This window comes from Epargyreus clarus, unplaced genomic scaffold, assembly GCF_041222505.1.
Source record: "Epargyreus clarus isolate Ecla_fem2 unplaced genomic scaffold, WU_Ecla_fem_2.2 ptg000021l, whole genome shotgun sequence".
NCBI lineage: Eukaryota > Metazoa > Arthropoda > Insecta > Lepidoptera > Hesperiidae > Epargyreus > Epargyreus clarus.
In genome coordinates this window covers 2,592,458-2,620,262 of record NW_027332228.1, presented here as the reverse complement: position 1 = coordinate 2,620,262, position 27,805 = coordinate 2,592,458, and the positions used below count along the sequence as shown (strand labels likewise).

At 36.2% G+C, this 27,805-nt stretch overlaps 1 protein-coding gene across 7 annotated transcripts; it reads left to right on the top strand.

Moving 5' to 3' along the window:
• Positions 1–148: 148 nt before the first annotated feature.
• Positions 149–27,127, top strand: upSET (SET domain-containing protein upSET). Of its 7 annotated transcripts, none has more exons than XM_073084819.1 (12): positions 149–289; positions 924–1,040; positions 1,878–3,595; positions 3,685–6,253; positions 6,335–6,513; positions 6,598–6,787; positions 6,862–7,309; positions 7,484–7,587; positions 7,712–9,091; positions 11,751–11,970; positions 20,689–20,814; positions 21,180–27,127. In XM_073084819.1, exons 2-12 carry the CDS (start codon positions 1,002–1,004, stop codon positions 21,212–21,214), a joined length of 7,008 nt encoding a protein of 2,335 aa, XP_072940920.1. In that variant the 5' UTR covers positions 149–289; positions 924–1,001; the 3' UTR covers positions 21,215–27,127. The 7 variants fall into 7 exon arrangements, with proteins under 7 accessions (XP_072940920.1, XP_072940919.1, XP_072940918.1 ...); XM_073084818.1 differs by having other exon boundaries at positions 7,484–7,599; XM_073084817.1 differs by having other exon boundaries at positions 6,862–7,354; positions 7,499–7,587.
• Positions 27,128–27,805: the final 678 nt, after the last annotated feature.

The following is a 27,805-nucleotide window of genomic DNA, read 5'->3' as shown; positions in this document are numbered from 1 at the left end:
TAGATTTACTTTAAAAATTAACTGATAGAGTAGTTTTTACTCATATGTATTGGTAAAGTATTAAATTTAAAAAGGATCGCTGTTGACCGGATGTACCAGGTACTTCGACATGTTTCGTGAAACCCCCCGTTGTTTTGTATCAAGAAAATGCAATGGCCGCCATCTTCGACTCTTGTGAATGTTTTGGTCGTAGTTTCGGACTTTGAGGCCTATTTCATATGTGCTATGAAATTATTTGATGGAAATTGTTTCGCTACTTCGTAGGTGTTATTAATTTGTTTTTAAAAAGGTTAGTACAGTATTTCTTTCGCAATTTATATAAAAGTGTTTACATCTGGATTTCGTAGCATAACTATTGTGATGTTGTCATTTTCCTAAGTTACGGAGTGTTTTTATTCTCATTGCGTTAATCAGTTAATAAAATATTGGTCAGTTGTGTCATTATTATGGTATTAAACATTCATAAATATACAAACCTCATTTTCGTGTGTACTTATATTTCTCACTTCTTTGTTACTAAGCGGAATCGGTCTTAGTATTTTATTACGTTGTTTAGCATAATTTTTGTAATACTTTCATAAAGTTATGTGATTTTTATCGGTTCTAGGTTAGTGTTTACTTTTTGATGTTTAGAGACATTTCAGTTTTCGTGCTACAATAATGGCGGCAGTGGATTTTAACCTATCCGCGTATTTAGTGATTTTTTACTTTTCCGAAGCATTGATGTTGATTTATTTTGGTGATATCCCTTATATTTTCCCGTAGGAAGCGAAATAATGTGACTTTCGATTAGATTTCTGGAACAATGACCCCGACTGTCATATTGTATTTTGTGGACTAAAAATATTTTTGTAACGCTGATATGATCGCGGCCCGTGAGAATCATGAAGACGGATGGGTAAAAAGTCGATTTTCGATTGCAGTCACATGAAATAAACTCGGGAGGGCAGGGTGCGCTCCGACCCATCATCTCGGGTTTGACCCAAGATGATATTCCAAGAATGTCAGCTACTTCAGAGTATGAACCTGTGGCCCAACAAGTGAGTACCAGCCGTGCATTTCCCATATAAATCCACCTCATACACTCATTACATGTCTGTGACCTTGTGTCATCTAAGGTCTGTATTTGCTGTAATTTTCGTGACAAAAATGCACTTCTATACGTTAATTCCGCTAAAGCACTGCTAGATGCATATTTGTTATTATAAAACATACTAACTTTCACTTGAAACACACATTTCACATTAGTATCACACCTCATTAAACCATTCTTGGCCATATCACAACTGCTCTTCGTCTATCAAATAATTATGATACTAAATATCGTACCCGAGGGTAAAGCGTAAAATGTCAATTAATAAAACTATATGTCATGAATAAAGTGTTAAAAACTATGTTGTATTTATTAATCCTTTACACTTTGTACTTTGTGCCATCAAAGGTTAGGCAGACACTTCCATTATTAATAATTTAGATGTCTTGTACTGTTCATTTTATTTGTCCGTTGTACCCTATACAGAATTCTTATGTGAGGTTATGAGTGCAGAAAGTGTTATTTATATTTCATTTAGTTACAATACAGTTTACAGTTGGTAAGTGCAGTGTTAGAATTGTTTTACACACATACTTTGCTGTTATTGTACTGATAAGAGTGTTAAATTCATATAGTCATTGTAAGTTTCATCAGAATATATAATTTAATTGTGTATCATAAAATTACTGGATATGGGAAATCAGTTTCTTATAAACCATATTCTCTAATAAATAAATGTTAAATTGTGTGTTGTATTAACATAAAACTTGTGTTTTACTTCTGAGTCTATAAACATAAGCTATGATGTCTACTCTGTATTTTAATAATCCTTTTCTTGTTATAGGATTACGGGCCGGCCACCTCCAGTCAGAACATATATGAGTGCCTGTTGGACCGTCAATTAACGAATACTATGGATGTACCTAGTGTAAGAACCCCTGTATTACGGGCAGTTCCAGTTTCACCTACTCAGGGAGATCCTGAACCTGATTCCACAAATCCTGAAAGCATTATTCAATCAGTTCATAAAGTAGAAAAGGAAGTTGAATATCACATTAGCGAGAAGAGGTGTGATGCAGAGATGTCTGTAGATTCCCTATCTAGGATTGTCCGAATAGAGGACACTACCATAGAAAATGTGGGACGCATTGCCTACCCGATTATACAGGAAACTGATGATTCCGGTGATGGTAACTATGTAGAGAATGCAGCCACTTTAATCCAAGCACCATTAAATACAGCTATAGTTCAAAATGTTACTAAACTACCACAAAACTTTACAATCAATGTAGATGCAGCTGTAGGTAACATTACAGCTATACAAAATGTATCCCAAGAAGTTGGAAACCAAACTTTGTGGGTACCTACAATACTTGCAACCAGTGTCGACCCCAAACACGAAGAAGACAGACCACCAAGTGTCTCGCAGATTATTATCACAAGTGAAAGCTATGTCAATGATACAAGTCAGGCAGGAAGGAGAACAAATATTATTACAGAGACTAGTTACATTAGCAGACCCAAAACTTCTAAAGTCCAGATTTTAAGCAACATATCCTTACCGAAGAATTCTAATTACTCACAACAGTATCTAACTCAGGGTAAAGAAATTACAGCACCAATGTATGGCACACCAAATCATGTGTACAAGCTTAGTACGAATGTTGTTTCACAAAAGCATATGAACAACTCTGTATTATGTACAAAACCACCTAAGAGCCAATCATTAATCGGATGTACTTCTTTATCGCCTACAGTTATAAACAATAGTCCTATAAAAAATGTGTCTTATAGTCATACGTTTACTAAGAGCACAAACATGAATAAGTCATCAAATAAAGTAAATAATGGTGCTAATTTGAATGCTATGGTTGCGGCGTCCACTGGCAACACACAATGCCATATATTATCTCGTGTTGTCTCTGGACCAAACAAGCTATCTGTACATGCTGGTCGAAAATCTGTTAACGCTTTTAAAGGTTCTAAGAATACACAAGTGTCTCAGAAGACTCAGTCGAGAGCAATAAAGATCATACAGCAAACAGGCTCAGCACACAAGCTAGAAACAAAGCCCTGGCCTGTTACAAGTGTCACATACAAGAATCAACAAACAAACTATGATGTAGATACAAATACATCTAAGATTATACAAAAAGTTGGTAGTCCTACGTCAAATAAAAGCCAACAAACAATGCCACTACAGAAATTGCCAAAAGGTGAGCGGTTAGTACTTCAGTCACCTTGTGGCCCTGTGTTGTTATCTACTGGTCCTATCAGCACGAGTTTGCCTAAAGGTCCTCATTATGTACAGTCAGGATCAACACCTAATCTTCGATATGTGCAAACATATGGGCCCGCTGACAATCAGCTCTCAACAGTTTCTCAAGTTTCTGCTAATCAGCAACTTACAGCACAAATATTGCAATCACTAGCTCAACCTAAAATTATGTTGCAACCTAGTCCGACTCCAGTCCATCCAGTGAACCATCATATCTCTCCGCCTACCACTGTTGAAGTTGAACCAGTAGAAATAAAACCTGTTAATCAAAAGAGAATTGTTTTGTAAGTATAGCAATAATAATATACCATTGTATGTGTAACATTTGTTGATATTTGAAAATTAATGTATCTGTTTTCCTTTTTCTTTACAGTGGCGACAAATCGACGTTATTAACTGCTGATGACATTGTTGGTATGGAAGAAAGGCCAAATCTCTCTGAAGAGATACGTCGGTATTCTATTCAAGCGTTAGCAATCATTATGCTAGATCACACATATGCCTTGCCAATGCAAAAGCAACCTGTTGTTACGACGGCCACAACGCCAGTTACGACAGTGGCTCCAACGGTATCATCACCGACTATAACTACTACTCCTTCAAGTCCATTGAAAAGGACATCACCAGTAATAATGTCAACAGCGTCTGTTTGTGAAGTGCCACAAACAGTTCCCACAAGTGTTATCGGTACACCCATACCTGTCACTACTATTCAAATGGGAGCTCTAACATATAAACCACAGCCGGCGCCAGTCCAAGACGATGATGCTGCTTCCGTAATATCTTCCGTGGAAGGAGACAGGAAATGTGATGCCCCCAGAGGTGGTAGTGATACAGAGACTGCTCCAGAAGGAGAAGAAGAAGGCAAAACTAGATGCATTTGTGAGTTCACTCATGACGATGGGTACATGATATGTTGTGATCGTTGTGGTGAATGGCAACATGTAGATTGTATGGGAATTGATAGACAAAATATACCCGATGCGTACATGTGTGAGCTGTGCATGCCGCGGCCAATTGACCGTCGACATGCGCGTGCCATACAATTAAGGAAAAGAGAAGAATTGAGTGCTTTAGGCGCGTCAGATTCAGATTCATCTGAGTGTGGACGACTTCCAGGTGCACAGAGGAGAAAACGTCTACTTACAGTCACTACTTATACAAATACCAGTGGTTCGTGTGTCACCACATATAATTCAAATGTTCCTGTCTTGCCACCACTGCCCCAACCTACAACTCTAGCGCTACCAAAACGAGGTCCCAAGAAACCTAAGAAGCCTGAGGTAGTGAGAAAGGGAAATAAGAGAAAACTGTCCGAAAAAAGAGTAAAGCGTAAGAAAGAAATGTTGCTGAACAGAAATAAATATAATTCAAGTCTTACAAACCAATCACATTGGCAAGACACCTATGAACTAGCTATGACTAATCATTACAGTCCAGAGTTAAGAGCAAAGATTATGAAATATAGTAGCAAACTCGGTAACACACCAAATATGGCATCAGCTATTACAGCACATTTATGTACTACTGTACCCCATGCTGGTGGCAAAATTCTTATTGCTACAAAGGATCTTAAAGAGAATATGCCAGTTATTGAATTGAGAGGTAAATATATGTTATCAAACCAACACAGGCCGCAACTGCAAAATTCTGCACGAGCAGGGAGTCAGAAGCCCGGTCCCTTTGTTTTCTTCTACAGATTACCAAAGGATAATACTCAAATATGTATTGACACGAGAACATATGGTAATGAGGCGAGATTTGTCAGGAGATCATGTAAACCAAATGCTGAACTACAACACTGCATTGTAAAAGGTGCTTTACATGTTTATTTGGTTACTATTGGTGTCATTCAATCTGACACTGAAATCACCGTTGGTCACGATACCAACGGCAGTAAACAACCGTGTGCCTGCGGAAATCCTAAGCATTGCAAGGTTAATGGGTTAAACACTTTAGTGCCCAAAAAAAGTCTTGACTTCTCTCAAAGAGAGAAAAGAAGTAGAAATAGATGTTTAAGTTCTTCTTCGCCTGTTTCACCGCCACTTTCTTCATTAATTAATACTCCAGTTAAAGATATTTCACTTCCTTTTACAAATTTTAAAATGGAGAAAAAATCTCCCATCAAACATGAATATCCGCCTATGTCACCTATTAAAGATGTGCTTCCACTTAATTTTGAACAACCAATAAAAACCGAGCCTTTTGAAGATACTAAACCTGAGATGCAGGAAATAGATTTATTGGCAAAAGAAGAAATGAAACCAGATATAGATGAGCCAGACTTCATAAAACTAGAACCTAAAAATGAAGAATTTGAAGAGGAACTAGCTACAATTGTTCCAGAGCCAGAACCGGTTAAAACGCCAAAAAAAGAGGAAGTAAAAGAAGAAGTAACTGTCCGGAAAGTTCCAGTAATAAAATCAAAACTGGAGGAACACGAAATCAAGGAAGAATTTATTCCGTACCCTGAACCTATTCCAGTTGTGCAGTTACAACTTGTGCCAATACAACCTATACCACCTGTGCAACCTGTGCAAATTGTTCAACCTATCCAACCTATTGAGCCTGTACAACACATAGAACCTCCTATTCAGCCCTTGGAACCAGTATTACCACCACATATGCCTGTGCAACCTGTGCAAATGCCTGTACAACCGCCTATCCAACCTATATTGACTTCACCGCCAATTATTGAGCCAGAAGAAATAAAACAAGAGAAAGTCGAAGAACAGAAGCCTAAAGAGGAACCAAAGATAGAGAAAGTAGAAGATGAACGGCCGGTGACGCGAGAGTTTGTTGCTAAATCGGCATGTCACGATAGGTCTTCCAGATCGAGTAGAACCACTTGCGTGAATCAGGATTCTATGGACGACAAGACTGATGATTCACAAGACAAGATACCTACTAATAAAATGAAGGAGAAAGAAAAAAGGAAAATGGTAAGTAAATCACAAACAGACACTATAATTAAACTTAAAATTGTACTAGGACGAGATTTAATATAAAATTTTATGTTCCAGACTCGAGAAGAACGGAAAATGGAGGCAATAATGAAGGCGTTCGAACGGATGGAGAAAGCGGAACAGCGTAAAATGGAAGTAAAAGAAAGACAAAAACGCAGAGAATCTGATCCCCATCCGAATTCGTTTGATAAAGATGACGACGATGACGTACATTGCAGTACTAAAAAGAGAAAGAGGTTTGATTATAATAATAAAATTATTGTAACTATTTAATTTTTGTGATGTTTTATGTTATGTATTAAAATTCTTATTTTTTATAGACGTAAAGGCCGTGCGCGAACAACCTCGCAGTCTAATCGCAGGAGGTTGAATTCTGCTGACAGTGATATGGTGACATCTGGTGACGAGGCTACACCATTATCTCCACCCAGAATGCCACTATCTAGGCCTGAACCTCCCATTGCTGTAGAACCCGAAAGATTAGATAGGCCACACGATACAATTAACGAGGTTTGTGTTACTTGCAATATTACGAAAGAATATTCATATCTCATAGAATTACAATAATATTTTTTTGTTCTCAGGACCTTGGACTCAGTTCAGCATGTTTACTAGTGGAAGCAGCGGTCGGTTCCGTCGAATCCGCCTTCAAGTTGCCGAAAACGAAGAAAACAATGGCTACCGAATGGGTAGGACGCTCACCAGAACGCACCCCTTCACCTTACCATTCGCCTTACAGACCAACCTTAGTATCAGCACCATCGTTAGAAAGCTTAGTTCGAGTGGCGTCCACAATGATAGGAGACTTGAGTGGCGGTCAAGACTTGGATCATGAAGACGATCTACAAAGTTCCCCGCCTCGAACGCCAGGTCGGGAAAGAAACAGGCCGCCCAAGAAAGCAAAGAGAATCACGAGGAGTACGCTCCCAACAGAAGTGCCTGAAGTTGTGACCCCAGTGATGCCCCAACACAGTGCTAAGAAGCGATGGTTGAGGCAAGCAATCAGTGAAGAGAGTGACTCCCCGTCCACTGGTTTGTTCCCACAAGATTCTCATGTCTGCTTACATACAAAATCAGGTACAAAACTTTGTTCTCACCTATTTTAATACATAATTTAAATCTTACACTTAGTTATGGTTTTGCATGTAAGCAGACCGTAAAATTTTATGATAGCTTTAGTTCTAATGTTACTAAATATAGATATAGATGTCTTTGTTTCAGAGTCTCCGCCCAATGAAATGGTAACTCCATTAAAGAAAAGACGATTAGCTAGAGAATCTTTGTCATGTGAAGCGAATACTATTGTACCTGTAAGTCTAGTGGTGAGTAAAGTAGAATACATTTTACATCTTTAGAGTGATAACGTAATATTAGATATGTATAACAATGTATGTAGAAATTGATTAGAACTCAATAATTAACTTTCTCCTGCAGTGTCATGAAGATACATCACCTATTTTAACGTCTGAAGACTCTCCGGTCAAAGAGGACGCATTAGCTCTTGCGCGTCAATATAAAAGAAATATTATGGACATGTACAGCAGAGATAGGACTCGGTCCGACAGTGGTCAAGGTTCGGACGATCAGTGCAATATGGACAATGATGTACTCAATGTAAATATAAAAGGGCCGCATGATACAGAACATATCAGGCGGATTATCGGTGTACCCACACCCGAAGAGGAAGTCCCGCCAGATCTCCCTAAACCTGAAGATATCACAATAAACAACAATAACGTAGAACTCGATGAAATCGGTTACAACAAAGTTGTTCCCATGGAAATAGACACGACTGTCATAACTCAATCAAAAATAGAATCGAATGAGAACAGCAACGAAGTCAAAGGGATTGAAAGTCCCAACGACAAGGTGAACAGTTCTCAATCTGCGGATACGAGTGGCAATTCATCGCCTCAGCGCGACGAAATGGACGACATACAGAAGAAGATACATTCGTTTCACACCGAAAACATTTTATTTCTGAAAAGTCGAAATAAAAAGCCACCGAAGGAAAAACGGAAGAAGGTCAATCTAAATTTTGATCTCAGCATGGTGGACGATCGTATCAGTATTCAGCTGCGAACGGAGAACGACAGCGGCACAAAGACCTCGGAAATGAACGGGGACGTTCACGAGGAAACGCATAGTCACGACGACGGCAAAATCGTCTCGCCGGAAAACATACCGCTGCCGCCGGTCGAGACGATCCCGCTGCCGGCAACAGAGACGATACCGCTGCCGCAGGAACCCATCCCCGTACTGGCGGTGCCGCCTCCGGAAACGATACCTTTACCGGAGGGGCCCATGAAGCCTGCGAAGACCATAATAGTGCCAAGTGTATCAACGCCGGTCGTGGAAAAAGAACCGCCGGAGGAGGAGCCGGAGCGGCCCACGGTGCTGGAGAGCACCGCCACCCTACCCTTCTCCACCCGGTTCAGCACGGGCCTGTTCTCCGGAATCTTCAGCAACATGTCCTCGTTCAAACTGGACAGCCCGATCAACGAGAACATACCGAACATGTCGATTATAAAGAGTGCAATAGATAGGACTACAAGTTTAGACAATAGTTTGTTCGACAAGGACAAAACGGCTCCCGTGGACGAGTTGAAGAGCGTCCAGGAGATATTGACTCGTGTGAATAATATGGACTCTAATAACAGTGTGTTGCTCTCGGGGGTGTTGAAGGGCTCGACCAAGGCGAGCCCGCTGCCCGCCCCGGAGTCGCCGAAGCCGAGCAAGTCGTACTGCGCGCGGGCCAACGACCCCCGCCTCAATCCTCCGCCCACTGAAAAGCCCAAGCCTGTCAGAAGGAAGGTGAGTAACTTAACATTTCTTATTTGATGTTGTTTAGTAGTTCATGTTCAAATTTAAAAAAAAATGTATTGATGAATGATTTAGATTGATAATTTGCACTGTAAATGCGAGCTAATAACTATTTTCAAGACGAATAAAAGATACTTTAAACACTTCACCATATTTATGTAAATGATCGATGATTTATATAATTATAAGTATACTTATGTAAATTAATTCAATAGTAAAGACGACAAAGAACCGTTTTTATAATCATTGCATTTGTTTGATTTAATGAGGGTTGATGAAGTGTGTAAAAAACACATTTAAAAATTATTCACGAATTCACGATGCAGTTGTTTTTGTCTAAATTAAAACGGAGCAAGGCTATAGATTAGATAAGTGCTTTAACCAGCATTCGTCGCTTCATAATTTATTTGTTGCTTCTCATTGCGCATGGAGGATGTGTTGTGTAATTATCCATGTATCTATGGCAAGGTTTATATTTTACGTCGTCGAGACATTAATGTCCCACGGCTGTGCATTGGTCTCTTTTCAAATGAGTAGGGATGAGCCATAGTCCAGAACGCTGACCAAGTGCGAATTGGTAGACTTTATTTTAACGCCCTCGACAAAATCATGCCATCTTTTTATTTTCAAACTATCTTATATCTATCTGTCTGTCTATCTATTCATACAACGTAATCCTTGTAGACGGCTCTCTTTGACGGCGATCTATTGAATTACAAATTACATAATTTATTTTTCTTACCACCCCTCTAAGCAACCCCTAGGTTACGACGCTAATAATATTATTTGTGTATATGTAACAAAAATTATGTTATGTTATGATGGCATATACTATACATATTTTACAGTTATACATTGATAACAATTATTAATATTTTATTTTAGTTGTATATATGGTACGTATATTTCCTGTTGATTATGTTTAAGTTTGTAAAGTATTACATTTCGTAGTTTTTATTAATAAATCAGTGAGTTGTTTAAGAGGGATTAAGCACGATAGACCCCCAACCCTCTCTTTAAAATCATGTACTTACCATCTGCGACCTTTTATTGGCGGCAAAATTCGTATTATTTCGGAGACTCCATACTCTATGAAATATAATGCATACATACTTATATTTTTTTAAAGACTTTCCCATCAAATCCTTCAAAAATCTTGCCCTCAGCTGAATCAAGACAAACATAAATCCTGGAACCGCTACTGACTACGTTTATTATAGTAATAATGCTTGCACAAATTGCAGTTGTTAACATTCGCAATACGACCTCGCCTAGATGTACGAGGCAGATTAGAATGCTTCAAAACGGCTTAGCCACCGAAAGGCCAGAGGTTAAGAATCAACTTTAACATTTTAAGTGCCCTATGTTATTGTCCTATATATTTGAGAGACAAGTACGTGATTTAAAGGTTCATGTTAATTATATTAATACTAATATAATACTGTTATGAGTTGCGTCGATTTAGTATATTTTATATCAGAATAATGTTTTGACATTATTATGATATGATAGATATGAAATATATTATGATATGATAGATATTGGCTGTTTAATTAAATAGATTATCAATTTTATTATCTTACAATAGGACGTATTTTCCATTATTTGCTTAGCGAATGTCTCAAATTCATGGTGTATATAAAATACCTGTAGTGGAAGAAATATTTTTGTGTTCACTCCACAGTAGTGTATATTTATTGAGTGCACTGTATGAAAACGACATCTGTAAAAGTTGTCTTTATATCACGACAAAATGTGTCGCGTTATGTAAATGTTTGATATGATTCTTATTTTTATACCACCCACAATTTGACTACCCACGCAAGTGCAGTCGCGCACAATACGCCTATACGAATAATAGAATTAAAGCGTCTGCTTTCAAAATAAATTTTATTTCTAACAGACCACTTTACTCGGAGATGCGTCGTCGGCTGATTGAAATTGTTTGAACGGTATTGTATGATGTCAGGCTTATATGAGAATTAGAATTCACTGTTATTATTTTTATTAAAGATCCCATAGATAAGTATAGATATCTCACCTTGTAATTAATGGAAGCCATTAAATGGCTTAAACGGCTGACAATTCTGTCAGCCATTTAATGGCTGTCATGGTGTAATTTACGCGGAACAATGCCGAAATGCGCAGTTAAGTGGTGCAAAAACACGAAATCGAAGAAAAAGTGCGGAGAAATATCGTTTCATTCGTAAATGATCTAAAAACTGCATTTTTTTAATATTTTTCAAACATGAAAATAGATAATAGTGACGATTTCAATTGTCAAAACTGATTACATTTTCTTGTTAGGAGTGAGTAATCTTTACTAATCTATGAAAGCTCCAAAGGAACATAACTTAAAAAATGTTGAAACACTTAAAAAAGCGTACTATAGGCTGAGTGATTATTTGACCGATAAAACGGTGTGGTCTGAAGTAGCCCCAGCTCCTCATGTACCACTAGGTTAAGAGCAGAGAGAAACATTTATTTTTTAAAAAAGATGTATATTATGGAGTTTCTTTCGCCGCTTCTTCTCACACCTTGTGAAGTGGTGGTAGTTGTATTGACTTTCAAAAAGTGCGCTGTATAGAACCTAGTTTGAATTAAAAAAATGATTTGATTTGATTTAACGAACGGCGTCGTTCCCCACCAGCTCTCTATAACGGAATACCGCAAGCGTCACGCGGGCGCGCCGTCCGCGGAGGCGTCGCCGGCGTCCGCGGGCGAGGCGGACGCGGGCGCGGAGTGGTCGTCGGGCTCGTCGGGCGCGGGCTCGCTGTCGCCGCAGCGGCTCGACGCCGCCGCCGCCGCCGCGGTCGACGACCTCGAGCAGCGGCTCCACAAGGACCTCTCCACTTCGCATCTGCCTAAAGGTTAGTCCACTACTTTTTGACGACCCGCGTGACAGAGCGGTCGCCACTGCTCTGACGCCCAAAGGTCCCGGGTTCGATACCCGGCCAGACAGAAATCTAAATGGTGAATGTCCCATGGCACCGGGTATCTTTTGAAGGTTTCCCCCTCATCAATAAAAAAAAAAGGTTTCCGCTTCTAGGTCTGGTTGTTTGTGTATGTCTTATGTGTATCCATAGTACACACGATACAGGGAATCCTAGCGTGGCGTTGTGAGTGTAGAAAGTGAGTGTTTTTTATAATATAGGAGTAGTAGACGAGAATGCAATCCAGTTCATGGTAAGTGGCTACTGCAGTCCATGGACATCCGTAATCAATTCCAAATAGGATTAGATTCCTACCTGAGGTAGCCACCACTCGCAGAACGTTATGATTTCATTTACGTTAAATTGGTGCTCTTCGCGATCCTTCACGGTTTAGACTCTTTGCTATGAACCTGAACGATGTTGAATAAAGTTTATCCTAGGGTATTGCTGGAGCGCTATGACTTTGACTTATAAAAGTTGCAAAAACACCCTCCTTAAATCCGACGGCAATGTCATCTCTTGTGTTGTAAATATTCATATGCAATCAGGTCGTGTTCCTATCTAGCACAAACGGAGGAAAAAGTAGTATCTCACAATTTTACGGTGGCAATCACTGACCTATATAACATAAAAATCTTATAGGCTACATGCGTGCATAATATAACAGATGCGACAATTTATTTTGATACTAACACTTGTTCAATAAAAGTTCCAGATATTTTCGCATACTGAATCTAATCTTTTTAATACGGTCGTGAATTCGTGATGGTGTGTCATATTGAGAACAGATCATTTGAAACAAAATAATTAATCTTTCCAGTAAAGCTCACTCAAATGCCTTCACTAACGAAGCTCTTGAGTGTTTTCAGTATTCATTCAAAATACATGAAGTACCCAACTCAATTCAAATAGTTTGTACGTTTTCCTTAAATGATGTAGCACTATTAGGCTCGTAACGAAATAAATTGCGTCGATTGGATTTGATGGCGTTAGGCTTTATTTTTAAAGTTGATTTCCAATATAAATAAAGTAAAACAACTCTAAAATGCATACGATTATTTTACTTCGTTACTTAATAAAAATATCATTTTCCACAATTCAATTGCATTGAAATGTACATGAACATAAAAGTTAATATTGGTACAGGTGTAAATTTATTACTCTCTATTGCTTAAGTCAATGAGATTGTAATATGTATGTTTCTCGCTCACACATTTATAGGAACAAGGAAAAACAAATAGATATGCTGCTTTTTTCGATTACATTTTTTTAATAAACAAAATAAAGTACAGACTAAATAAAATTTGTTAAATATTCGTAATAACAAATATAGGTAACACATCATACTACTACTACTACGAACCAAAGTAACATATCCTGACTAATCCATTCCATACTCGATCCATTTATTCATTGAATCAATTATACAATTCTTTATAAGTACAAAGTCTTAATCAAATGCATCCGACTGTACAATTATTATGCAGTGTATTGATTGTCAAGGTCACGGTGATATTACGATACTAAACCGGTTCCACTGGTTAGTGTAATCGTTAAATAAACAGTGCTTGATGCTGTATAAAAAGAAAGCAAAATGTTTTATTGATAAGTCGTTTTAAATTTTGTCTCAATGAATAAACGTAAATTTATGAAAGGGATGCATCATCAAAACATTATTGCCCACTGCTGAGCACCTTTCCAATTCAGTTTCCTTTTATAATGAGAAAGGTTATGGCCAAGCAAATTTGAAACAAAATTTCTTGTTTTAGAAGTCATGTAGTCATGTAAGGTGGTAAAACCCTCTGTGGCTCGACTCCGAAAGTTAAATTCCCTTTGAAAGTTTTTTTCGTACTAGACGTTTTTAAATGTCGATTTTTAGGTAGTTTAAATAATAATGAGCGTAAATTCACGCCAGCGAAGTGAACCAAGTCAGTGAAACACGTATCCCTAGTGCACAAAGCAGTAGTGTTTACAGAATACAGGCACACAAATGTTGCCCGACCCGTTTGCCAACCGGTTGTGGGACAAGACTCTACGCTATTAGGAGACAATGCCCTAAAAGTCGACGAGGTCCTCTAGTTATTTTATATAAATATTTATGTTATATATAGGTCATTTTTAATTTAGCCAAATGTATGGTTTGGGAAGAAATTTATTTGAAAAAGATATTTAGAAATAGAAAAAGATTAATTGATAATGCAAACTTGAGGAATTGGTGTGCATAATGATGATGTATATAATGCATTCTATGATATTCTCCGTAAAATTCTGTATAATTATGTGGAGATTTATGATATTTTTATCATATTACTCGTACAAAGGCAATAAGAAAGTAAAGCCCAAATGACATCTATAATCAACCCAGATAGGACAGAGGTCGCGAGGTCGTTCACCGACGCGTCATTGTCCCTGAGGAGTTGTTGGGATGCCTTATATCTGTATCGTATCCTAGAAAACAGAAGCTTAAGATATATTGGTGTTCGATGATACCTCTATAGTCGAATCACACAGAATTAGAGATAGAATTAGAATAGGAGTTAGTTAAGGTTTGTATGGAAATGTTTGAAAATAATTAATACAGGACGTAATTTTTTTTCAAAATTATTTTCTTCGAATCCCGGCTAGGGAAATAGATTTTTTTAACTATAATTATTAAATTTTAATATCTTTTTAATATAATGTAAAAGTAGCAGATGAGCCTATGGACATCTGTAATAAACCCAAGATAGAATTAGATATTCCTACCTGAGGTTTGTCACAGATGCACCGCCGCTACCCCGGAGGACTAAGCTGGAACGCCTCGAAAGAGTATGTCTCCCTTACCAAACAATCAAATCAAAACACAGTAGCTCTTAACACTACTGTTAATAGGCAGAAATAGGTCTGGCGATGGTACCTTTAAAATCTAATCTTCATTAGAATCGGCTCCACCAAACACCCTTGAAAAAATCGCCCTCTAGGTATACATATTGCCCGACCTATAATTACAGTTTCGTATAAGTTATCTGTGTACACTGTACATAGATGAGCAATTTGCATGCAGTATCGCCCCCTAGCGCGCAGCACGAAAGCGGCGGTCGGCGATTGGCGCTGTCACACTCCATTACCGTTGACGGCCCGCTTCCTGCTACCGTGCACTTTCGCGCGAAATGCTCTTTTAATCCGCTCGTGTTGGTCTATAAACAATATTCTGATTGGAAACAGGTCTATTCTGCACGTTCGTGTTAAATTTCAAAACGTAAATTACCATATGAATCATTTGAGTAGGGTGACGTGAGGCGACGTCGATATGGTGTGCCGGTGATATATGGCTTACATTAATCTGAATTTGAAAGGTGTGGTAGAATCAATGTCTTTCGACCCTGTTTGATTAAAACTAAAACTGCTATTAAATAATAAGCAAAGTACCGAGGTCATAAATTTCCACGTTCATATATCCACAATATTCCACAAGAACGCCTGCGTTGGGATGTGATGCTGCAATGCTGCAGGAGATATTGTATTTTTGATCGATTTCGGAAGAAACACCTGTTTATATGCATTCGATTCCAGATGTCCGTGGGCGGCAGTGAACACTTGATAGTAAGTGTTCACTGCCGCCCACACAAGGTGCTCGTTTACCATCTCATTGTTATATTAAAAATGTTTATGGTTAAACAGGTTAATTCAATTTTATTTCCGTTTTAAAATTAATAACATCCGTGGATTAATATATTTTGTTATGTCACGGGTAATCAAGATAAGCTGTTTTAATGCGGATATTTCGACATCAGACTGTTTATATGCACTAGTGCCTATTAACCTCTACCGTACGTGTAACGTTAATAACAATCTACCTTAACCAATTTATGCAAATAATTGATATTTGTGTAATCAACCCCAGATAAGATTACATTTCTAGTTGAGGTCGGCCCCAAATGCGTTGCTATTCTGAGGGCTAAGTTGGAACGGTTTGGAAAAGTATGTCTCTCTTCGAACAGAACACTGCCGTTATTGCGCAGACATAGATGTGGCAGTGGTGCCGCCGTTTCAGACCACAGAAGATTATATCACCTTAAAACTAAAACTTGTGTGTTCGTAGCATTTATTTAAAGTAATATTGAGCATTGATCAACAAACTGCTTTAATCCGATATCTGAATGGCATTACAGAAATATGTTATATCCATACACATGTAGGTGTATACAAATTCAAATTTTTATTTCTAGCCGAACGAAACAACAATTGGCTGGAACAATAGATACGATACAATGCCAATACGTTACAAGTTGACATTTTTATACTGGACAGTACATCAAAAGGTTACACGTAATGCATTTCGCTCGGAACACTATAAATCGTGGGCGCGATTGTGCAAGCTATCGATTTTGTTTTATATGTGCGCCGCCGGCCGCCCCGATAACGATGTACTAAACTTACGTACGACAATAAAACTAAGAATTTCATACACTATAGTGGTAGAACTTAAAAGTACGGGTGGGGTTATTTATGGAACTGATTGCTCTCGATGATAGATAAATTTTACCAGATTCTTATAGTTAAAGTAAAAAGAAGTAAACTTGATAATATTATTTTCATGAGGCGTTTAATCTTGGTCTTCAGGAGTTACAAGCAACTCAGAACGAACTAATCGTTTAATTGTAGACAATAGATTATTGATTTAAGGGGATAGAAATCACCCAAAAATCTAAAATCAAGAAAGCTCAAACCTTACCACACTCTTCAAACCAAAACACAGCAACGTTTCACAGTGCTGTTATAGGGTAAAATAGCTGTGGTGTTGGTGCCGTGGGAGTCGAAGCACAAAGATTGTGCCTCTTTTAAAATTGTTTTATCTAGTAATTTTATGAATTAAGTTAATTAAATGTCCGTGATTGACCAAAAATATATACAGAGAGATATGACAGTAGGGTGTATTACAGTAAATTGTGTTTAAAGAACTATTTATGTCAGGCATACTATTTCGAAACGTCGATTAAAATTAATGCATAGAATGCATATATTTGCGCAAAACTACTTTCTGTACAAACCGTTCACTATGTTGAAAGACCTACATGTCTTTATATGGGAATTAGAATGTTTGTGAATAAACAGACACACGTTTAGTTATACGAATGAAGGTGGTAGAACCTGCCGGGGTAACGCTGCCATTTCTATTTCTACCTCGGTCTTGTATGAGGTGTTCCAACTTTGTCCTAGCATAGCATTGACTTTGGTCCCTTTTAGATATAATGCCTTATCTATTTGGTTTCATCGCAAATGTTTAGATGGCAAAGATGAACAAAGCTCGTGTTCAAAGGTAGAACTTTTAATTCGTGTAATGTTAAGCATTGCGGTGTTCTGATTTGAAGAGTATGGTAACGGGAGAGACGCTTAGAGACGCGTTGCAACGCACCTGTGGTTGTCGTCATGTTGAACTTCTATCGTATTAGGAATCGATTTCCAATTCCATCACCACTTACTATCTGCCGGATTCCTGTTTACTTCGTCTTCATAAAATAAATTCATTAAACGTCGTCGCTATTTATTACATTACGAATTACGTCTTGTTTTTGAGTATCAAATATATTTACATGTTAAATTACACCGGTTTTAATGCGTACGTTCGTTTCCCGCTAATATACGTCGTATATTTCACGCGTATAATGTCAAGTGTTCGTACATAATGTTCTGTAATCTCAATTTTGCGCGGCCTTCAACACACATATTTGCGATTTACGAGGCTCGTCAATAAAAAAAACTAGGCTAGAGTTAAAATAGAATAACTAAAATAATAAAGAGCAGCGTCGCGAACGCTTCACAAGTGCTTGTTGTTTACAAGACAAAAACACTATGCCAAATTATCGCAAATTATGTTATCTTTCAATTGAAATATCAATTGTCCGATCGATAATGATCAAAGCGGGTGCGTTAAACGAAAACATTTTTATATTGGAGCTTATTCCACTTCAAACAGCGTACAAAATACACAGCTGTGTTATTAAATGTAACAATGTAAAATATAGGTTAATGTCGCATTTAAATAATTGCATAAATTATGGTTTGCTCATTAATGATCTCTATGAGACTGTTTTGTTGTGGACGTCATGCATACCATAGACACCCAGAACCAAAATTAAAAGTTGCATAGCCGGGAATCAAACCCGGTACCCTCCGCAAAGCAAAATGCGTTATTGTGATCACAATGACACGCGAATCATCAACATTTTTGGCCGTGTCCATTGTCAATCCTCGAAATTGATCATAAAAATATGTTTGCTATTTCATTCATTAAGATTGAAAATGAACAAACTTGTTTACCTTACAATACATGTATGAACACATTTACAAAAACAACACATGTATGAATCGATACGATACGATACAATGGAAACGACAAAAAACTCGCAACGCTTTATTAAAAACATAAAATCGTTACCGATCCTCCCCGATATTATGTCTAGAACATATTGGACATGGTTGCAACAAATGCACCGGTGAATAATTCATGCTTACAAGTTTTTTCCACTACGTGCCGAGTGATTATTGCGACCGTGCCAAGTGCCAGATGCCTTACGAATGAGATAATCCGATGTGTATTGACGTATAGAAAATGTGCTTAACAGAAGGTCTATTAGCGTACAACAACAACACTATACACATCGTTTATTGCCTAAATGCGTTCTCCAGATGAGACATACTTGTATAATAAAGTTTCTAACATGTTAGGTATATTGAAGACTATTAAGAAATAATTAAATATATTTATTTCTTAATAGTTACAAACTATTAAGAAATAAATATAGCATTTATAGCTTCTAGGCCTTAGATACCTATATTAATGTGATATAACACTATCAGTGGCAGCAGTTTTATTCAATGGCAAATCACAACTGAAATAATCTACCAATAAAACACAAATATTAGTTCTGTGCCTTCTTAGTTCTTAGGCCAACCAAATCTTCAATTAACTTACTAAACAATCGCGTCCTTCGCAATAAGATTATGAAAATCAATTGTTTTTTTTTAAATTTATTTTGATAGTAAATGGTGTTGAACGAAATCAAAATAAAAAAGAATACAAAAAGTGGAGTTGGCTGGTTTGCGAATTAAGGTATCGATATGTATCTTCAGTGTTATTTAAATAAACAGGTATGAAGTGAAGTACCTTCTGATACTTCTATGTTCTCTATATTCGTTTCGAGCCGAACTGACGGCATTGATGCTTCTTACTCTATTTATTTAATAACCGCAGTTCATATTTACGTCTAAAGCCTTAGTTTCCATTCTATAACTATTATTGATAGAAAAAAAGTAATATGTGCTAATATTTTCTGTTTTTCAAGCTTGTAAAGCGGAGATATCGTGTTTAGGATTGATTATAAATGACCGCATACTCTTGTTATTCAATGTCAGAAATAAATACACTGTTGCCCTTCATTCCTGCCAAATCGTGATAAATTATAATAATATTCGTCGTTTTACAAGATAATTACAACCTTGATAAGTCTTCAGAATTCTTAGAACTCTTCGTGATCGGTGACTGAATGTTGAACGAAGTATAAAGGAATATAATCGTTCTTGCTCTGGTTCTTAGAATGAACGGAAAGTTGAAGTTAAGTTTCTGTACTTAGTTGTTTTTGTATTTATATTTTTATTATCTGCTGGAGGACCCTGTCAGTTAGAAACTTGTTGGAAATTCGTAAAACGAATAACGAATTTCCAGCAAGTTTCCAGCATTGACAAATTATTTTATACATTTAGTATCGGTTTATTTTTGTTTACTTGTATATATTCTTTCGTCCTAAATGTATTTCTAATTTAAATGACGGTTCTTCGACGCCATAATTTCATTAGTATTAGACAAAATATACTATTGTATGTATTTTTTGCCTTGTTTGAGCTTTATATGTTTGGTACATTTTTTGTGACCAAAATTGTTTATTTTCGTAGTCCTTGAGCTGCAGTGATCACTTACGCCAAGTGGACAGTAAGAATCACGATTCGTACGCTATAAAAACATTGTTTCAACATATAAATAACAATGGATTCCTTTGAATTTTATTTTGAAATTAAGAATGTTTACGTCCAAGAATCATGTTCGAATTTGCATAACTGACATATGGTTGGGTGTTAATTTTGTACTATAAATTGTTTTTCGTAGGTATTTTTTGCGTGAACAACGAATAATTTGCATATTGGCAACTGCCATTGTGTTGAATAAATGAATAAAATATTTTTATAGCATGTGGATGGTGTTTATTGAAATGTATATTAAAACGTGAATTGAAACTCAAATATTGTTTTTGTTAACTGATGCTTAAATAAAAATGTATACAATGGGTTCGAATTCATCATAGCACATTTTGGCGTTGTTATTTTGGAAGACACTTTTATGCGGTAGTAGCGGTGGTAGTCACATGTTTTCTTCCTCGCAAAAGAGCTGTAATACTGCTGTTATAATTTGAGAGATGTAGCAGCAAGTCTTCGGTCCCGTTTATATCATGTCAGCCCAATAGTTCTACAGGAATAGTAAATGTGTAAGATGAATAATGTATGTGTAGGATGAGTAGGAAAAATCAAACAGATCGGCTCTGTACAACTCAGGCTGACATAAAGCTCATAGATGTCAAATTGGCGAAAATGAATGAATCATGTATTGTGTGTGTTGTGCAGGTGTGTTCGACGCTCAGCCGACGGCGTCAGAGCGGCAGCGCGAGAACCTCAGCTCGCGGCTGCGGCGGGAGTTCGGCCTCGCGCTGCCCGAAGACGAGGCGGCGCGCCCGCCCACCGACACCTCGGGTGAGGAACCACAGCTGTACTCGATATATTCTGTACATTATGAGTAGGAGTAGCACACGAGCAGTTCACCTGATCGTAAGTGGCTGCTACCGCCCATGGACATCTGTAATCAACCACAGATAGGATTAGATATTCCTACCTGAGGTCGGCCACAGATGCGTCGCTACCCCTGAGGACTAAGCTGGAACGCCTCGGAAAAGTATGTCTCCCTTCAAACCAGAACAATGCAACGCATAACACTGCTGTTATTAGGCAGAAATAGGTGTGGCGGAGGTGCCGCCGGAGTCGAACCACAAAGGGTTCTACCACTTTGAATATATACATTCATAAGCTGTTGATTAATATATTTTTATATTTGTTTCCAGAGCCGGCAGCGGTCGCGAAGCGGTGCGAGAGGTAGAAGCGGCGGCGATTGTAACATATAACGTAACTTGTACTAGGTTGTAAATTTCCCCTTCCCTTTCGTTTTCACGGTTTTCTGCAAGTACAAATTGTTTTTATTTCCCCCTGTACATATTGTATATACGAGAGTTTAATAAAGGTTAGGGCGTACGTATTGTATGTATAATGGTATGTTTAAAAACAAGATTTTTTATATATGTACAATGTTTATGTATCTTATTGATATGTGTTTTATTTATTATCGATTTATCGATAGCGCGTGTAGGGAACGTCGGCTAGGATTTTTGTACGCATAATGTATAAGTAAATTATAGTTGTTTTTATTATTATTATTATTATTTGTTTTTAATTTTTTTTTAGCGTATACTAGGTATCTAGGTATCTTGTTAGTGTTAGAACTTTCGGTGTAAGATTCTTAGAGACGTGATCACTACGGATTCGCATTAGCCATTTTAGAGGTTAATTATGTCATTGTGTCATAATTTAAGTGTGTGTGCGTTTTAATGCAATGTCAAATACCATCACAAGGCCTCGGTTAGGCAGCTGGGTACCGCTGGGTTTTCGTTTACCGAACGCTGTTTTTGAGATTAGCACTATGATTGACGGTTTTTTTTTTCTTTCCTCCCGAAGGCTGGCATCTTTTTTTATATATCAATACATTGTGTCTCTAGCAATATGACGAATAATTAAGTTTTTGTGTGAAACATTAGCATAACACGTGCAATAAATATTAACGTGATAATGGCGTGACGAAACACAATAAAATGGGTCTTACGCCGTAGCAATAGAGACCATAGTTGAGTGCACTCGTTTCAACGTCACGTGACCCACCCACGCAAGCAGTATTTGCTAATGTGTAAAGTTAAAACTGCATTACATATATTTACAGCGTTTTTTTGTGTTTCCATGTAATAATTATCCTTTGCATTTCTATTAATTTGTTTTCTCGTTCTGATAACGAAAGATTGAGTTGATATATCGGCAGGTCAGTACCTGATTTGATAAATATTTGTCTTAATATATAAAAATGGATGTCTGTGTGTGTTTGAGATTTATAGACTACGAAAGTAGGCACGTTTAAGCGTTCATGGCGAAGGTTTTTATGCTATTAATATTGTTTTAACTCGCCTCTAGGTGGCGCTGTAGCATATCAACTTGTATACCGTTCAACGGATCGCCCTGTAAATTGTATATACATATACGTGCTATTTGATTCTAAATTACACACAGACAATCCATTTTTATAATAAGACGGGCCAATGTCTGGCAGATATCGCTAGCAATAAATAAATAACAACGAATATAATGTTGTGAAAATCTCGGACTAAACGCGTCTAATGTACCTAACACATAGAACCCAGTGACTAGTGAACGTTCAGATGTACTTGCAAAATATTCTATTAGTTATATAAAGATACATTATATAAATAAATAAATAAATAAATAAATAAATAAATAATCTATATAATACTTGTTAATACGGTGTGTTGGTTCGAGTTAGTATAGTTTTTATCACCTGTCTTAGTAGTTTCAGTGTTTGGCTTTATGTTTATTTCGTTGAATGGGATATGCTCGGCGATTTATTGTGGCTAATTGCTTAAAAATACAACACTACTCTAAAGTAATGTAACAATATTATATACACACTACATATCAGACGACAAAGTAACGAAATTTACTTAACTCGTGGTATTAATAATCAATGTCCAATGTTTTTCCGATCTAAGATCGACTTTTGACAATTCCTTCATGCAAGAAGTTGTCAAATTTCGATTTGGATACATAGGATATTAATAACAGACGTAATTACAATGAACTGATTGGCACACACTCGCCATTCAGTGTTATAATCGCATCTCTAATAAATCTTATGTACAGCCACGCCCTCTATTGGCAAAAACGAATGAATGCCACTTCTTTGCCTTTGCATACAATGGAAATTTTGCAAGATCGCAAACATACCTATAAGAAGTTGTGTTATTCTTTTCAGTTGTTACATTTTACTTGTTGCGTTCACACCTAGGTGGAAGTTAATATTTGTTGTCGATTATAATGTTGATCGACGACGATACTTAAACTTTACTGAAACGGTTCTACGTAGCAATTTCTGCTTACTCTTATTACTTACCGTTAGTTGCTGGTTTTAGAATAATTTGTTTGCATACTTTCCCAATTAGTATAATGATTCATATCTTTCTATTAAATTGGCAACTTGCTTATGATTTTGGAATGAGTCCATTCCGTATAGTAAATTGAAATTGAAGTCATATAATATTGTTGTCTCACTTTAAAACTCAGAAACTTCAGATACGAAATCTAATCAAAATGTTTGCAAAATAGTTTTCTATTAGTCTCGTAAGTGACCAATCTCCGATAAATTGTTGTGTGGCAAAATAACATTTAATATAATTATATTTAATTTATCAAGATCATATTTCCGTGTGTGAGAACCTTTACTTCTTTAGATTTTTACAATGTAGAAAAATATAAATTCAAGAATATTATTATGTTCTTTGATGATCTTTTATAAGCCCAGTGCGTCGCTCCATCCCAAAAATTGCTCAATATTTTTGAAAATATGTGTCATATGCGTGGTAACGGTTGTAAAGTCAATTGATTCGTGTTTGGGGGTACTCTCGATTGAAAGGTATTTATATATATTGGCTACCTTTTTAATATTTCGGCAATATTATTAAATGTATTTAAAAATACAAGAATTGAACGGTAGTGAAAACTCGTAAAAGGATCTCTAATAGCATTACCAAAATTCATTAAAAGTTTCAAAAATAATTCTGTTCCAGTCGGATTGCGCTGCTTTGGTCAAATTTTACCCAAACAATGAATAAATATGAAATGAATAGTTTTCTTTACAATACCAATAAAGACAAAAAATCTATACTTAAATTATATCTTCCATATTGTCGTAGCTTATGTAACTTGACTCCAATTTTTTTTAGATATTAGTGCTATTAAAGTTAGAACAAATATTATATTTGAAGATTTGTTATAAAATGGTCTCTTTATATATGAGATGATTTTCCTCAATTTATATTCAAGTCTGAATTGAGATTAATTTATATTGATCTATTTCATTTTTAGTCTCATGCAATTAAGTCCTACAAATTTGTTTAAACAGAATGAAACTCCGATTGATCATTCGGTCCTTTGTTTTATCAAAAAGAAATAAAAATACTCTTCAGTGATTATATGTAACCTAAGGTACTACTTAATTCTTATGAGGACTGTATAAAATAATACCCGTCAACTGCCACTTTTATAACTTATGTTTATTGCATTCTGGACAGAATAAAAAAGCGCAAGCAACCATCTGAACGTATGACTGATGCTTGTAATATGTAGCGCTTAAGACATACATAAATTTCATATGCTTCCGAGTGGACATACCGCCTAATGTACATTTATGATAGGCCAAGCCATAATGTTCTTCAGTTTCTCTTTTGTATAGTATAATGATCCCTTTATAATATAATAAACTTTCGCTTTATCTAATATAAATAAATGTAAACGTATTTGCTAGTGGAAATGAGGGTAGCTAAGTGTCTGATTTAAGGAGGTGTCGATCAATTAGTAGCTTACTTTGGTGTCATTTGTATGCGGTGATTTTAACTAATTGTCCTTGTCAATTTAACGTATCGATCTATGAAGATCAATTTCTAAAAAAATATTGTTCGGAAAACAATTTTGACCACAAAAAGGTTGTTTTAGTTTTAATTGAGATTTTTGCTTAGTAAATAAAAAGTTGTGATTGTGGCTCTTAGCTATGCGAAAAAGCCTTTTATTGAGAAGCAATTTTAGCGTGATTTTGAATTGTTTTAGCTTTTTTTGTCAATACATCATTTTGACCATTTAATTAATTTCTGTCATGGCTTTATAACATATACGTTAATTAATTGTGTACTATTCAATTGGATTGCATAAATAATGTCAAGAAAAACGATTATTTATAAAAATAACAGATTTTCCTCTACTTTTTAAACATTTTCTCTGAAAACTATGTTTTTGTGTCCAACAAGCGGAAATAGGACTGACGGCTGATGCTTCATATGAATCAAATGTATATTTACAATACACAAACACATAAGGCCGCGCGTCCAAATGATTGAAATAATCTATAGTACTGTATTTGTTCAAAAACACATCAGTTTTGTAAACACATTTTGAATTAAAAATCCAAAACGCCGGTTGTTATTTTTTTTGTGTAGGCTGAATAATAATATTTTCAGGTATGTCACCGTTTTGTTTTTGTAAATTGGCAATAAAGATGAATTGTCACAATATAATCGAATTTGCCATATGTTGCTTGTTTTGTTCAATACTTGATTACCTTTTCAATTACATTGTGGCATGTTCGTTTTTAAACCAATAGTCATATACCAATTGTAATATTGTTTATGTGACTATCGTTATGTATTTGTTAATACTGTGTTACATTACAACTACTTATAATATCCAATTCTTATGCATAATCATAATAGTTAATTAGATTTTAGTCAACATGTTGCAATAATTCGCCTAAAGGCAAAACACATTAGTGAATAGAGAATTATTAACACACAAAATGATATTTTAGCCGGTTTTTATTTAATTCTTAATTTTATTATAATTTTTATATGTATTATATATAGGGAAAAGGATTGAAGAGTATTCTCAGTTGTACAGTGTCTCGTTGTAGGTTCGGCGCGGTTATGAAATGAAATTGTAAATATCTCTGATCTGGTTGTTAATACGGTGTAAATTACTCGCTTTATGTATCGTTTGAGTGCATTTTGGGCTCGTCGTTTTCAAGTTGTCAACTATTCGGATTGAAAAAACTGTAAAAAAGCGTGCAATACGAACAGTGAAGCTGCATCATCCAGTAATCTGTGATACATGCAACCACTGCCTTTAGCGTAATTATGTATTTGCTAATAAAGAATATTGTGACGTGTACGCGATTAGGGCGTCTTTCTTACGGTTTTTTCACCTGTTCGCTGCGCGGGCGCTGTGACGCAAATGTCCAGGTGATTATTGTACAAGTGGTCCGACGAGATGACTTATTTTTATATGTAGCTTTCACTCACCTACATCAATATGTGATAAGAAACTAATATCAGATTTGTAATTTAAAATTAGAGGCTAGATGTAGAGCCAACAAGGCGATAAAATAGTGTTTGGTATTTCTCGGACGTCGGACTGTCATGATGGTAATGGTTGGATAGCATGACAAATGTAAACTAAAATATAATTCAAGTCGAACGAGCGGTTGTACACGGATAAGAGGGTAGTTTTGTAAGTTTATGGCGAGTAAAAGGTCGTACTTTTCCTAGTGAGAGTTGAACCCAAGTGCATTATTTTTGTAAGTTTTTGTAACGTGTACCGTACGCAGTTGCGACTTGTACTTTGTAAGTATGCGTTGGACAAGCGACGCGCCATCATGCACTCAACGTTTTACGTCTCTGTAGAATGTTAGACAAAATCTTTGTGATAAAAAAAACTTTTAAAATATCATTCAGTAGAACGATGTCTCTGTATATATTATAGCGTATGGATAAGCAAAAGCTACATATATTTTGTTAATGTTGATGGAGGTACGCACTCTTAATATCATTTGCAGGCAGTAGCGTAGTACTCTGTCGTACTTCTCTCGTGTTCTGATCACTCCCACCTCCGATTGTCTATCCAAATTCGTTATTATTCTTGTAAGGTATTCGATGTAACAATGGAATATTTTGCAATATATAAATAATATAATTTTTTACTGTAAGTGGATCATAACATAGTAGAGCTGTATATTATCCAGATGTCAAATATTATTTCTTTCTTAATGTTTGAACTAAACATGTAAAATTTAAAATAATAATATAGAATAAAAGATGTTATGATAATTAATTACATAAAATCTTTGTTTGAATTTGACGCCTTTTCCTTAATATTATCCAAACTGCAAAACACTTAACTTGAATCAAAATATTGATATACATACAATATATACTATTATTTTAATTTCCAAGTCTTATATAAAATAAAATAAGTTTTATATTATATAAAATAAACCTAAACACTCAAACTAAACAACAGCTTTGTACGAATCCTGTTGGAATAGAAATTACCAGAATATACCTTCCAACTTAATCCTTGTTCGAAACATACAAATTTGTCTATGAGTAGACGGACACAGGAACATACAATATAATATTTATTATAAGCATAAATTACCTACACCACATCAGAACTATTGTAGATCTTAATTTAATTATAACAAAGACCCGGAAAAATATACAATTTTTTTTGACATTTGTTTGTTTTTTGAAGTGAATAAAGAAAAAATGACAATTGATGAAAAAGGAAAGGAAAAATTAACATACAAACATGTAGGAGAACAAAAACAGATCGAAAATTAAATTGAAATCGTCGTGAGAATGCAGTCACAAGTTGTGCACAATCATACTTTGTTATACACATAGTTCGTCACGAACATAGCTTACCCGACACGCAATTCGTCACAAATATATTTGCCAAACTCGAAGTTCGTCACGAATACAGTTTGTCAAACATACACTCCGTCACAAATATGTTTATCATGCGCTAT